This window comes from Mus caroli, unplaced genomic scaffold (genome assembly GCF_978045245.1).
Source record: "Mus caroli unplaced genomic scaffold, Mus_caroli_1 scaffold_5, whole genome shotgun sequence".
NCBI classification, from domain to species: domain Eukaryota; kingdom Metazoa; phylum Chordata; class Mammalia; order Rodentia; family Muridae; genus Mus; species Mus caroli.
The window spans coordinates 111627288-111642110 of record NW_028227260.1 but is presented as its reverse complement, the minus strand read 5'-3'; the positions used below and the strand labels follow the sequence as shown (position 1 = coordinate 111642110).

Here is a 14823-nt window from a genome sequence, read left to right as displayed (position 1 = left end):
AAGTGAAAAAAGTCCAGGCAAAGAAAGAAAAAAATGTTATGATCTTACTCGCACATGGTTATTTTAGAAAGCTGGCCCCATGGAAGTTGACTTAGAGAGTTATGGAGCTGGAGGGAAAACCTTGAGCCATGGGTGTGAAGTTACCTAGAGAGGAGCAAGCTGTTCCATTGCACATGGAGATGATCCAGTTAACAACAGTACATCTTAACAAACTAGAGGAAATGATTTCACAAATTTTCATCATAAAGAAATGCTAAATGTATCAATATATAGATATGTTTAGTTTGTAAATATTAGACAGTGTGTGTGTGTGTGTGTGTGTGTGTGTGTGAAAACATTACTTGGTAAAAATAAAGCTCATTAAGAGATAACTACGAAAATAAATCTGATGATGAAAAAAATAAGTTCTTGATCCATCACTCATGAATGGAAAAACAATATGTGGGTATCTATATAACAGAATTCTTAAAATTATTTTTATTTATATGTATGTTTATGTGTTTATATGAGCCTATGCCCGTGACTATAAGACCAGAAGAAGGCATTGGGCTCCTTTGAGCAAGAATTACAGGTATCTGTGAGCCTTCTGATGTGGGAGCTGGAAAGCAATCACAGGCCCTCTACAACACCAGTACACACTCACTCTGAACCACGGTGCCGTCTCTTCAGCCCCCTCAGTATATATTTTTAAAAGATGTGCTGATAATTTTATAGTGTGTGGAAAGCTTTAAAAGACTGGCGCCAACACCAGGGAAATGTAAATTAAAGCTACATGGAGATTCCATCCAACTCCACTAAGAAAGCACCAACAGGAAAATGGATGCAACTAGAGATAATCATATTAAATGATTTAAGCCCTTCTCAGGAAGATAAGAACATTCTCCCCCTCGTTTGTAGTTCTCATACTTTATATAGATATATAAAATTCTCTATATGTACATGCCAGGGAAATGATGGAGCTAAACAGGGGAAGAGGGTTGAGAACTGGAGAGGGGGGGTAAAAGTTATGAAGGAACATGCCTAATACTCAACACATACTTTGTAAAATGTTTATAAAAAAACAAGTAAGTGCAATTTTAAAAATGATGGCCAAGGACTGGAGAGATGACTCAGAGTTTAAGAGCACTGGCTGCTTGTCCAGAAGTCCTGAAGTCAATTCTCAGCAACCACATGGTGGTTCATTACCATCTTATTCTCAACAGCCAGGAAATGGCAGCAGTCTGGAGGTTCATTGACTAAAGAATGGATAAAGAATTTATGGTATATGTACACAGTGAGATTTTGTACAGCCATAATGAAAGAGGATGGAACTGAGGAGACTTTAGTGAAATCAAACTGTCCCTAGTTTCATTTCTGTTGCTACATTAAAATACCCTGAATAAAAGCAATTTAGAGGAGAAGGGTCCATTTAGCTTATAATTCCAGGTTGTAGTCCATTATTGTGGAGAAGTCAAGGCAAGAATTTAAAGTAAAACCTCCAGAATCAAAAATAGAAAAAATAAACACATGGATCCTTTCTTGTTCTCAGCTAGTTTTTTTCTTCTCTTACACTGTTCAGAACCCCTGACTAGGGAGTAATGCCACCCACAGTGGCCTCCATCCTCTTACACCAATTAACAATCAATACAATTACCAAAGGTTAGTCTGAACTAGATAAATCTTCCTAGGGAATTCGAGCTTGTGTCAAGTTAAGTTAAAAAACACCAGCAGAGACAAGGGTCACATTTTATTTCATATGCAGAACACACACAATATATATAAATATATGTATGTGACACAAATGTAGATTTGATTGCAGGGAAAGAAAGGGGTTTAAAAGGATGGCAAAGAAGAAAACACACCCACATACAATCATAATAAAACTCATTATCATGTTTGCTGCCTAAAAATATAACTTAAAAGACAAAAAGGCAAAATGCTAAGTGAAAGTAGTCAGATACAAAAAAGCCACATATTACATGAGTCTACTTATACCTAATCCAGTATAAGTAAATGCCTAGTGATTGAAGTAGTTTAGGGTGGTTACCTTTGGTTAATTGGTGTTAGAATACATCAGGTGACTGTTACAGGATACATTTCTTAGGATGGCTAAAAATATTCTTACATTGACAATTGCGCAATTCTGTGAATACAGTTAAGATCAAGTCATTATATTCTTTACTTTGGGATGAGAAGCACTGGAAGTTTCTCAGCAGACTGTGACATAAGTTGGTGGTGTTAGACTCCTGAGAGCATATTTTATGATAATTCTTCAAAACTGCATTTATATTATAATTTACAGGTAAAATATCTATCTTACTAAAAACCATCTTTAGAAACCTGACTAATCTGACTTCTAACTCTATCACTTAAAAATTATGAGTTTTTGGGCACATTAGTCAGCCTAAGCCTGCCAGTGACTTAGCTGTAAGGAGAGCCGGTAATAATAGTAACTTCCTCATTGTCTCTTACTACTGCATGCCTGGTACATTTTCAGTGCTATTATTAGCTAATGTTCCCTGTAAGCAGTTGAGCCACTTGCGTTATAATGTCTATAATATCCACTCTTTTAAAAATACATTTTCTCTTTTTAACTTATTTATGATGGTGATGGTAGTGGTAGTGGTATATGTGTGTGTGTGTGTGTGTGCGTGTGTGCATTTGGTTGTATGTGCATGTATACTTGCAGAAACAAGACATGGGCCTCAGATGCCTTCCTGGATCACCCTCTTACCCTATCATTCAGTCTGAGACTCCCTGTTCTGATGGATTAGCTAGTCATTGAGCTCCAGGCTCTGCCTGTTTCTTCTCTCCCAGTGCTGACATTAAAGACAGGTACCTCCATGCCTGGCCTGGTTTTGTTTACATGAGTGCTAGAAGTCCCAACACAGGCATTTATATTTGTGTGGAAAACACTTGACCCATGAAGCCACCTTCCCAGGCCTGTAAAGTCTTATTCTTATTCTGATGGGAGCTATCATTCAATTTTATTTTTTTACAAACTCAAAACTAATTGTACTGGAGCAAACGATTAAAGGAACTATCACACAGATCACAGCAAGTGTTAGGTTCCTTACCCCACTTGTTGTTTACCCATTTGACTTCCTGAGACTTGTGCATCAGTCAGCCCATAAGAAGTGGCACAGTTTGGAGAGAATGTTAATTAATTAAACAGAGAGTAGAAGAAAATATTAAGGACCAGTAAAACAACGACTGGGGAAAACTGGCTAAAAACAGCATGTCAACACATGGGACAACACCCAGATCTCTCACCCTGCACAAGAATTATTTCAAAAAGTGATCAAAGAGCAGAAACTTTGAAACTGCTAGGAGGAAACACTAAAATTTAGGCACCCACTTTCTAAGAAGAACTCCCATATGCCAGGAAATCAAGCAAGATGTGCCATATGCAACTACAGAGATGTTTTTTAAAGCAAGCAGCCTTCTACACTGCAAAATAAACAACTTAACAAAGAGAAGGCCTACAGAAGGGGAGAGAAATCTCCTCCAGATTGTCAAACAAACGCATTCTAAAAACTCAAAAGTGCAGTTGCTGCAGAGCCACCCTGACACTCATACCTTTTCCTTTCTTTCTTTCTTTCTTTCTTTTTTTTTTTTTTTCAGATACTGGGCAGAGCCTGAGCATAGTTTCTCTGGTACTTCAATTACTGTCATCATCATTTCTCTGATGTTTCTGCTATGTGTCTGCTTCTTTACCATATGACTGGCCTCCCTGCTGGTTTGGCTAAAATGACAATCTCTCTGTCCTCTCTCCCCTCTCTGTCCTCTCTCCCCTCTCCCCCTTTTTCCTCTCCCCTGTCCCCTGTCCTCTGTCCCCGGTCCCTTCTCCCCAACTCCCTCCTCCTTGCAGCTGGTGGGATTTACAGCTAGCCTTCCCTGGTATTTTTCTTTTTAATTCTAAGTAGAGTTTCTACAAGCTTCAAAAAAAAAAAAAACAGCTCAAACTTATCCAAAGAAGAAATAACACAATAAATAAATTGACAAATTATCTAAGTAAGCACTTCCCAAAAGGAGAAGCACAAATCTAAAATTTATGGGGAAAATTCAATATTTACCCAAAGAGGAGATGAAAATCAAAACTGTATTAGGATTCCCATCTCACCCTGAGTCTGATGGTTCTCATCAAGAAGGCAGTAACTAATGCCAGCAGATACGGGAAAGGAAACTGTTATCCATGACTTTGGGAATAGACTTTAGTCTAGCCTCTATAGAGCAAAACACTAAAATCAGACCTGTGTGTATAACAGACAGGAAAGCAGCTCTTAACAGGGATATCTGCACACCCATGGTTACTGAGGCTCAAATTGTGATAGCCAAGCAATGGAATCAGCCCCCTTCTGTGTGGGTGGATGTGGGTGTGCACCTTTATAGCTATTTATATTTATTTATCTTTCTATCTATCTATAGTGGACTATTATTAAGTCACAAAGAAGTGAATGTTGTTTGCATCAAGTATATAGAAATAAAGGTCTTCATGTTAAAATAAGTTTAATTCAGAAACACAAAAATCACACATTTTTTCATATTCAGGAACTAGAATTTAAAAAAAAAAATACCATGTGGTTTGTGTACTTGAGAGGATGTGGCAGGAGGACGGCCAAGAGTTTTATACCAGTCTGAACTATGGGCTGAAATCTGATCCTAAATCAAAACAAAACAAATACCAACCAGAATGCAGTAAACTGAATACTGAATACCTGTGATTCAATAGGGAAGAAGTAAGTTAAGAGAGTGGATATGACTAATTCAAGATATGTGCATACGTGGAAATGTTACAGGGAAACCCAATGATATGTGCAATTAATATATAATGATTACAGTGTGAGCAGTAATAGTTGGTATGCGTAGTGTTTACTCACTAATACAAAATCTTCCCTGATTTTTTTCCTCTACCCTTCACCCAACTAATTTGGTATGAAAACATCGCAAAGTCTCCCAGTATCCTTTCGACAAATCCCTTGCCATACATGTCTGCAGTGTTTCACTTGATAATTGTTCTCATCTCCCACAAAGAGTGGGGCCCTCTTCTTCTTGTATGGTACTACTATGCTCATCAGTGTACACACAATCTCGCTTACAGTAGGAGCTCAATAAATTATTTGTTGCATTAGTGGGTGACCAAAGCCATGGAACAATGAATTCAGTCTTAGCCTACAGAACAGAGAGAATCTAGAGTTGATCTAGAGACCTTGGATTCCCAGAAGATGCCTGCCTGAGCAAGGCTATCACTGCAGGACAGTTGTGCTGTGGCCAGGCCATTACCTGTGCTGGGTGAGCACGTTGACAGCTGAAGGATGATTTGCACAGTAAGCCAGGTACATCGATTTGAAATGAGGCATGAGGTTCAGTAGGCAGCCTCCTACTTTGTGCTGGTTTTCTGGAAACCTGTAAGTAAAACATGTCAAGTGTGGAACATAAAGTAGGAAGCAGAAAGTTAAAGCATTTGCAATTGAGACCAGAAGCAGGTAAATCTTTTGATGAATTACCATAGGACTTATGTATGTATGTATGTATGTATGTAGACTGAAAACACTTTATCCCTGGGATGCAGTTTTTGATGGCTGATTAAAATTCTAGCCACCAGGCTGGAGAGATGGTCTGATGGTTGGGAGAACTGCCTACTCTTCCAGAGAACCCAGGTTCGATTCCCAGTACCCACACGGTGGTTCACAACTGTCTGTGACTCATGCATATGGTGCACAGACATATGCAGGAAGAACACTAAGTAAAACTTTGATGCATAAACTTTTCTTGACACACCAACATTCAAATTCATACCAAGCTCAAGTACAGGTAAAACTGATTGAATTTAACAGCATAACATACCTTACCCAAAAGTTCATGGCATAAAGCTCAGAAAACAGCCAATTCCCCAATTTCCATAGACGGATGAAAGTTACCAGTTTTTACAAGATACACTCTCTGGAAAATTAATTTTACACTAAAAATACACTGGCAGATGATCATTCCAGTGAACTTTGTAATATAATGTTGACCAATTCAGCCATCAGATAGTCATCAAAGCCATGCCCTGGGGGTCAGAGACATGGCTCAGTCGTCCTTCCAGAGGACCTGGGTTCAATTCTTAGCACCCTCATATACTGGTGGCTTACAATTGCCTGTAACTAAAGTCTCAGGGCATCCAGCTCCTTCTCTGCTCTCCAAGGTTACCTCCTGTACATGGTGCACATACACACACACACACATACACACACACACACACACACACACACACACACACACACACATCGCAGGGAAATTGCCCATATACAAAAGATATAAATAAATCTATCTTCTAAAAAAATTATAGTGTGGCTCACATAGGACATATATTTTTCCTTCTCAAATCCTGTGTATGTTTCTAGTCAGAATATAACAGATGCCATACAAAGAGGCCTACAAACAAACATGTTGGGTACGGTGGTAAGTATTAGTAATACCAGAAGCCAGGGGTAGAATGATCTGAATTTCAAGACCCACCTCAACTACATAGTAAGCATGAGGCATGCCAGGCAGGACTGGAGAGATGGAGGTGCAGGATGGGGGATGGGTGGTGGGAGTGGGGAAAGTGAGGGTCAGGGCTGTAGCTCAGTACAGCCTTCTTAGAATGCACAAGGCCACAATCCAAGGAGCCAGAAAAGGGGGTGTCATTAAATGAATGATGTAAATATTTTTTTTCAAATAATCTGTGGCACATAAAATAAAAATGTCTTCTCAACATCAAAGCAATTATCATTGGTCCTAGAGAGATGGTGGATGGGCTTTTGCAGAGGACCAGAGTTCAGCTGCCATGGTGGCTCAAGGCCATCCACAATTCCTGGGGATCCAGCACCCTCTTCTGGGGCACAATATATACATGACGGCAAATATTCATATAAATAAAATAAATGTGATTTAAAGTTAGAAACAGTTCACTAGATGGACAAACTTTGTATACATTTGGCACTGAACAGCACCACTGTCTTTGTAGGCTTTTTAATCTTCATGTTTTTCTTTTGTTCTGGAACAATGTGTTGAAACCACAAGTGGTGTATCTGAGCCTGGCCTAAGCTTATAATTCCAATACGTTAGCGGTGGAAGCAAGAACAAAAAGTGGAAGCAAAAGTTCAAGATCAGCCTCTACTATAGAACGAGTTCAAAGCCAGTCTGGTCTAGGTGACACACTGTCTCAAAAATCAATTCATGTTTAACTGTGGAAGGAAACAGCAAAGCCACTGTCTTACTTACTTTGAACATTCTTCCAAGGCTTGGCAGAGTGTCTGTTGAAATGTGCATACTTCTTCAAAGTTTCCCAATAAACATGTAAACTCCACAGTACTCAGGCTGATTTAGAAAAGAGAAAAAGAAAAAGGACATAATGTACCAGTTAATAGAATGGAAAATTCTGTCAGTTGGAGCCCAGTTAGGCCCAGTTAGCTGCTAGCTTGCTGCTAGCTGAAAAGTATGAGAGAAGCCAATGTAACTTCTGCTGCTTTAGCTGCTGCTAATGACTCTGTTGTCTCTGCCCCACCCACCCACCCCCACCCCCGTATTTAGCTTCCTTTCTTGGTTCATCTTTTCTAAAATAAGAGCAATGATGCTAAAGAACATTGGTAGTAGTCAGGGGCATTTAGGTATTTTGTTAGGCCATGAGGAAAATAAAACATGTTTAATATCAAAGTATAAAAAATAGACTAAAAACACAACATGATTAGGAAGAAGGTAAACACCTGTGGTGTATTTCCTTTCTAGAAAACGGGAGCATGATTAAAGTATTTATGTTCAACAAGTACAGAAGGGAAAGGTTAGCAAAATCAGCTTTCTCTGAAATGAAAATATTCAAATAACAACTAAAAACACTCTTTATGAAAGAGAATAGAGGGGAGAAAATAGAACTGAATTTTGATATTGCTATTCGTAGGGTGGAATGGAGTCAAACAGAGGCAAACTGAATGATGGTGCAGCACCTCTACATGAGGAATGTTCCCGTTCATTTTTCCCTTACCAAACAGTAAGTGACACTAGAAACAGGAGTCAATCCTCCTAAGGCGTGGTGCACTCATGCCAACACTTTCCAAGGAGGAGCTTCCGTTATTCTGTGAGCTGAGTGCCACAGCGGTCTACATTTTACAGGTGAGAAACCAGGCACAGAGATGGTAGGTGGTGAGCACATCACCCAACATCAGAGAACAAGGCAGAGCAAAGAACTGGCATCCCAAGCATTCCAAGCCTACAGACCAGACTCCTAAGCACTTTGGGGAAGAAACTTGTCTGAAGAGTCACTTAAGGTAGGTGTGCCTCATATTCTCCTTCCTTCAGAATATATGATCCAGGGAGGAGGCTAGGGAGAAGGCACAGAGGTTAAGAGCACTTGCTGCTCTTGCACAGGGGGCAAGTTCAGTCCCCAGCACCCACAGTGGAGCTGCTTATAACTAACTGCCTCTAATTCCAGCTCCAGGGACCTGACACCCTCTTCTTGCCCTCCTCCAGTACCTGTGCCCACACAGCCTGCATCACATAGACAAATGTAAAATTAAAAATTAAAAAATAATCTTTTCAAGAAATGAGTGAAGATGAGAAGGGCAGGTCAGCCCCAAACACTTAGGAGAAACTCTAAATGGCTTCAGGGGGACAAGGAAACATTGGAGAGGGTAGAGGAAGAGTAAAAACACAGTATTCCCGTAAGAGACCCTCACAAATATAAAAGAATTCTATTACTACTACACACACACATACACATATATGTATGTGTATGTGTGTGTGTGTGTGTGTGTGTGTGTGTGTGTGTGTGTGTGTGTATGTGTGTATATATATATAACACATGTGGTAAGGCATACCTGTAATCCCAGCACTTGGAAGGCAGATTTAAGAGGGTCAAGGGTCTCAGCTTGAAGCTAGCTCTAAGTTACCTGAGACACACTGTCTCAAAACAAATTTCAAAAGCATACACATCTCATAGTTAAGTTGTGGGGGAATATTTGCAAAGAAGTTCTGCTGACTAATCTAAAAGAGAAGATCCCAGTAAACATTCCCAGTAGCCCCCAGCACATGAACTTCTCCCAGTTCCTCTGCTGTTTTGCCCTCTTGAACTGCAAACTGGAAACCCCCACCTCTTGTTGTCTGGCGGGGGTGGGGGTGGGGGGGTGGGATCTGGCAGTCTGCCAGTTTCTCTAGGTACTGCTTTGTCATAGCCACAGCAAACAGGGTCCCTGAACTTTTTGCGGCCTGCCCGGGGGACATTTCTAGCTTCTTTGCAGTCAGACAGTAAACAGTCTGGCTTGCTCAAATCACTGTGGCAAGAGGAAACGCTCTGACTCTGGTGTGAGTATCAAAGTGAGACTGAGGACAGGTCTGACTTTACTCTCACAGATCCTAGCCCCCTTTCAGGATTGCCAGTCAGCCCCTTCCTCATTTGAAATCTGACCATCTCCCTTCCAGGATGGACACTTCAGTGGCCCTCTCTTTTGTATGTCACAGCCAGAAGACAGAAGGTACATTTCAAATAGTGAGTGACAGGCAGGAGACATGGGAGTCAGTCTGGTCACTTGTTGGCTGTGTGACAGGCAAAGCGATGAGCCTGTCCAGACTTCAGTCTCTTATCTACTCAATGGAGACAGCCAATTCTCCCAGGAAACTAGAAAGGGTGACGTGCTGCTGTATTTCTGTATCACTCTGAGAACTGTGATTAACATAACACTTCACATTTCACATAATAAAACCAAATGCAGGAATCTAAAACCCTTCCATGTGAAGAATGCTTCCCACGGTGCTATGAGAACAGTTGAATGAAGATTCAACATGATGTTTTGCCTAACTAACATCATTTGGGGAGAGAAAAAAAAAGAAGAAAAACAGTTAACTACATTAAACTCATTTAAGCCTAAAGTTGGTAGTTTATACAAACTTCCTCAAAAGTCAGCTTTTCCTGAAGAGGGGAGGATTTTGTCTTCCCCTGTGTGAGCTAAAGTTTCTATTTTACTTACAGAGCATGATCACTAGCAAAATGTCATCAATTAAAGTAACAAATAAGAATAGTCAGTATTTGTTAAGTATGCTATCCCTAAAGCATAAGAAGTAAATGGTCAGTATTTTTAAAACATTTTAATTGAAATATAATTCCATCATTTCCCGTTTCCCTTCCCTCACTCTAGCTCACCCCCTCCACACACTCTCTCAAATCACTGGTCTCTTTTCTTGGATTATTAGTGTTAACATGCTTCTTATCATTTCAGGTTTAGTACACATTGTACATTTTGCTTTCAGAAATGCTTTTCCATCTCATTATCAATCACATACGCGTGAATGAAATGCTGGCTTGAATTGCTCTTCTAAACATTTGCAAAATGCCACACTCTTTCCACTCTGGGAGCATGGGAAAGAGGTCCAGCCTGGCAAGCAAAGGTCAGAGCGAGCATGAGAATTTCCAGTTTATGTGCTCTCAGAATAAAAGCACCAAAGAGTCCTTCTTTCTTTATGGTACAACGAGACCCATCACTTCAAAATGCACAGGAATGTGGAAGCTAAGAGGGAGATCCCACACACCTGCACATGGAAAGGACTAGTGAAAGGACTCTGTGTAATATTGCAGCCCTGTTCACAATAGCTAAGCAATGGAACCAACCCAGGTTTCCAAGCCTAAAGGAATGCACAGGGGAAATTTACTATCTATGTACAAGAAAAATTGCTTAGCTATAAAGAAAAATGAAGATGTGTCATTTGTAAGAAATTGATATAATTAGAAAAAAATAATATTAAACAAAGTAAGTCAGCCTCAGGAAGGCAAATATTAGGTGTTCCCTCTGATGTTTCATATAGATATTAAAAAATCGTATATGCGCGCGTGTGTGTGTGTGTGTGTGTGTGTGTGTGTGTGTGTGTGATGAAAATAGATGAAAAACTATGTAGGGTAATGAAAGGAAGTAAAAAGGATAAGAAAGAGAAGAATAAGGGAGTGGGCAAATATGCTTAATACATAAAATATGTACTTGTATGAAAAAAATTAACTAAAATATTTTTAAAGTAAATATTACAGAAACAGAGAGTAGAAGAGTGGTGACCAAGGCCTGGGATAAGGAGGATGGTAGGCTGGAGAAAAGGTAAGTTAAGGGGTACAGCTAGATGTGAAGTATAACATCTAAATGTTCTACAGCACAGTAGGGGTTTTAAGGGTGCCAAAATGTTACTGTATATTTCCAAATAGCTTATGAATATGATGATCACCCTGATCTGATCATTACACATTGAAGAGCTGTACTAAAATATCACACTTCATCTTATGATCATGTACAATTTTTTAGTGCCAAGTGTTGAAGATGTTTTTAATATTACATAGAAAAGAGGCAAAAGAAAAATATCCAATACACAAATTGTCACAGTCAGAATCTCAGATTAACTATTCCTTCTTCAGAAAGCAAGCCAAGCTCTCCAAAAGCAACATCTTGCATAATTGTTGTTGCCCTGACTATATTCTTGGCAACCTGTGATCTGTGGAAATCATTTTAAAAGGCAAAATCAATTATTCATTGGCATAGGAGCAATGCCTCCAAGTGCTGACATTAGATTCTCTCGCTTTATTTCACTAAGGGTTTAAAAAGTCTTACTTGTTATTAGACTGCAAGGGTCTTAGGTAAGTAACAAGAAGAGACTGAAGTTCTTTGGCATATTCTTTTTCAGTGTCCAAGATGTTCTGTAACACCTGTGGAGAAACAAGAATTAAGTTTTCATAACCATCAAGCAAGTCCAAGGTCAAACAGCTTTAGATCTTTACATCGATTTCCTAGAAAAAGGTGTCCGTATTTACTTAGGCTGGTGCTCGATGTAAGAAACACAAGAATACAAATGTACTTTATTTCACACTAGAAAAGTATTTTAGTAATTATCTAGCAGCTATTTATATCACATAGCTCATATGAACACAATTATCATGAATTACCCTCTACTGGAAAAGCCTTGCCACTTACATGACACTGGCCACATTTATGCTTTAAATGATTTTATCAAGAAATTTATCAAGGAAAGGGCTAAGCTAACTAATAAAGTTTTCAATGTTCTCATTTTATGAATAATAAAATTATAAAATATAGAGATTCAAGACAAGGAGAATTTAGGAATAATTATAACACAAAGGAGCAAGGAGTTTGTTTGTGTATTGCTTCTGATAAGACAAATTCTTACCATATAGTACATTCTTAAGCAGTGTTAAAAGTAGTCTTTCAATAAAACAAAGTCTTCTCATATGAGCACTTCAAATCCAAAAAGGAGATCATATTGTGAGAAATTTAATGAGGATAAAAATTCAATGATTATCTGGTATTAATAGCACAAAACTCATTTTTGTTCTTTAAGACAAATTCTCAACATAGTTCATAATGCCTAGAATTCATTATGTAGCCCAAACAGGCCTCAAACTCACCATAATTCACATGCCTTGGACTCTATAGTGTTGAAATTACAAGTCTTCCCTATGCTAGTGGTTATGCTGCTTACAGGTAAGGAGCTTCTTTTATATCTGAAGATGGAGACATTAGGTAGGAACCAACAAGACAGAGAGAAATATATATGGCTAGGAGAAACACATTAGTCAACCAAAATGGCAGAAACACACAGCTGATACTGTGTGTCCATGGCTTCCATATTAGATAGGTTCTATAGAGCTTCAACTTCCACAGGCTTCAACTAATTTCAAATTGAAAATATTTTTAAAATGTCACCTGAATTGAGTATTATAGACTTTTCCCCCTTGTCATTATTCCTTAACTAATATAGTATAACTCAAGCCTTTAATCCCAGCTACCCTTGGGCTTGATACAAGAGGACACCAAGTTCAAAGCCTACCGGGCAAATTAGTCAGGTCCAGTCTCAAGATAAATAGCGTGCGGGGGTGGGGGGTGGGAGGTGGAGCTGAAGGTGTAGTTCAGAGCACTTGCCCTAGCATGTGTGTGGCCTTAGGTTCGGTCTCCAGAATCAAGTAATTCTTGATATTGTACCAATTATTCATATGGCACACACACAGACAGGCAGCCTAGAGATTATCTGAACTCTAGAGAGGAGTGAAAAGATCATGTGCAAATGTTACACCATTTTATATAAGAGACTTAATAGGACTGGAGAGATGGCTCAGTGGTTAAAGGCACCAGCTTTTCCAGAGGTCCTGAGTTCAATTCCCAGCAACCACATGGTGGCTCACAACCATCTATAATGGGATCTGATGTCCTCTTCTGGCATGCAGGTGTCCATGCAGATAGAGCACTCATACATAAAATACATGAATAAATCTTTTTTTTTTAAAAAAAAAAGAGACTTGAATATCTGAGGAGGCCCTAATCCTTGTGGATACCAAAGAATGACAGTACTCACAAGGCAAAGCATGGTGCTGATGAGGTGGTTGAACTAAGTAGGGGCCCAAGGAGCCACTGGCTTTCTGGTGAACAACTGACCCGGGTAATGATGGTCCCAACTGTGCTAGTGGCTGACAGACTGCTTCAGTTTTAAGGCATAACCTACCTCATCTCAGATTGTGACATTTCAGGGACCATTGTGAAGCAGCAGTGAGATGCTGCACAGGTAGGTACTGGCAAGTGAGAAACACTTGGACCAGTTTAAGAGGCTAAACACATCTCTCCCAATAATAGCATCTATTGGCATTTCAGACCAGAAGTCAATGTTGGGAGAGGAATGCCCTATGTCTTGTGGGAAGTTAAGTAGCATCCCTGACATCTAGCCACTAAAGACCATCCCACAGTACAATTATGGCTATCAAAAAAAATGTGCTCAGAAGGGAAATATCACCTTAGTTGGGAATCAACGACTTAGAAGGTCGCAGAGTGGTTACCAAAGCTAAGGGTTTGCTAAGCATAAAGGCAAACACTTATTATCCCAACACTGAGTGAGGGAGCTGGGGCAGAAAGCTAGTTTGAGGGCAGTTTACATGGTAAGTTAAAACCAATCTGGGCTTATAATGAGAGAGGAGGGGGGAGACAGACAGAGAGAGACAGAGAGGGGGAAGGAGGGAGAGACAGACAGAGAGACAGGGAGGAAGAGGGAGGGAGGAAAGGAGAGAGGAAGAGGGAGGGAGGGAGGGAGGGAGGGAGGGAGGGAGGGAGGGAGGGAGGGAGGGAGGGAGGGAGAAAGAGACAGAGAGGGAGAAATGGAGACAGAGCCAGAGAGTCAGACAACAGTGAAGGGTTAAACTGTAGGCCCTACTGACTGCCACTCTTGTCTATTTTCAGTTCCCATATTGCTCAGAAACTACTCTTTAGAAATGTGAATTCAGAGATCTGAAAGTACTGATGCTCTCTGAAATTAGTCCAATGGTGAAAGAGAAATGTTACTGCCTCCAAAAAAAAAAAAAAAAAAAATCCAGTTCTGCTGAAGGCCATTAGAAACTGATATAGCTGTCTCAAGTAAGGCTATGCCAGTGCCTGGCAAATACAGAAGTGGATGCTCATAGTCAGCTATTGGATGGATCACAGGGCCCCCAATGGAGGAGCTAGAGAAAGTACCCAAGGAGCTGAAGGGGTCTGCAACCCTATAGGTGGAACAACAATATGAACTAACCAGTACCCCCACAGCTCGTGTCTCTAGCTGCACAAGTAGCAGAAGATGGCCTAGTCGGCCATCATTGGGAAGAGAGGCCCCTTGGCCTTGCAAACTTTATATGCCTCAGTACAGGGGAACACCAGGGCTAAGAAGTGGGAGTGGGTGGGTAAGGGAGCAGGGCAGGGGGAGGGTATAGGGAACTTTCGGGATAGCATTTGAAATGTATATAAAGAAAATATCTAATAAAAAAAAAAAGAAAAGAAACTGCCTTGAGATGGATGAGAAGAAAACACTGCATGCAAGAGT

General features: G+C 40.0%; 1 protein-coding gene across 7 annotated transcripts in view; it reads right to left on the bottom strand.

The window, feature by feature from the left end:
* Arhgef6 (Rac/Cdc42 guanine nucleotide exchange factor 6) overlaps positions 1-14823 on the bottom strand; it is a 106960-nt gene that overhangs the window by 35701 nt on the left and 56436 nt on the right. For 6 of the 7 annotated variants that reach the window (XM_021152941.2, XM_029473343.2, XM_029473344.2 and 3 more), the window contains 3 exons: positions 11580-11674; positions 7228-7323; positions 5263-5385 (listed from right to left, as the gene is read on the bottom strand). In XM_021152941.2, coding sequence (XP_021008600.1) covers positions 5263-5385; positions 7228-7323; positions 11580-11674 — 314 coding nt within the window. Of the gene's footprint in view, positions 1-5262; positions 5386-7227; positions 7324-11579; positions 11675-13335; positions 13424-14823 lie in introns of those variants that run through there. The other variant, XM_085838169.1, reaches the window with a different exon arrangement.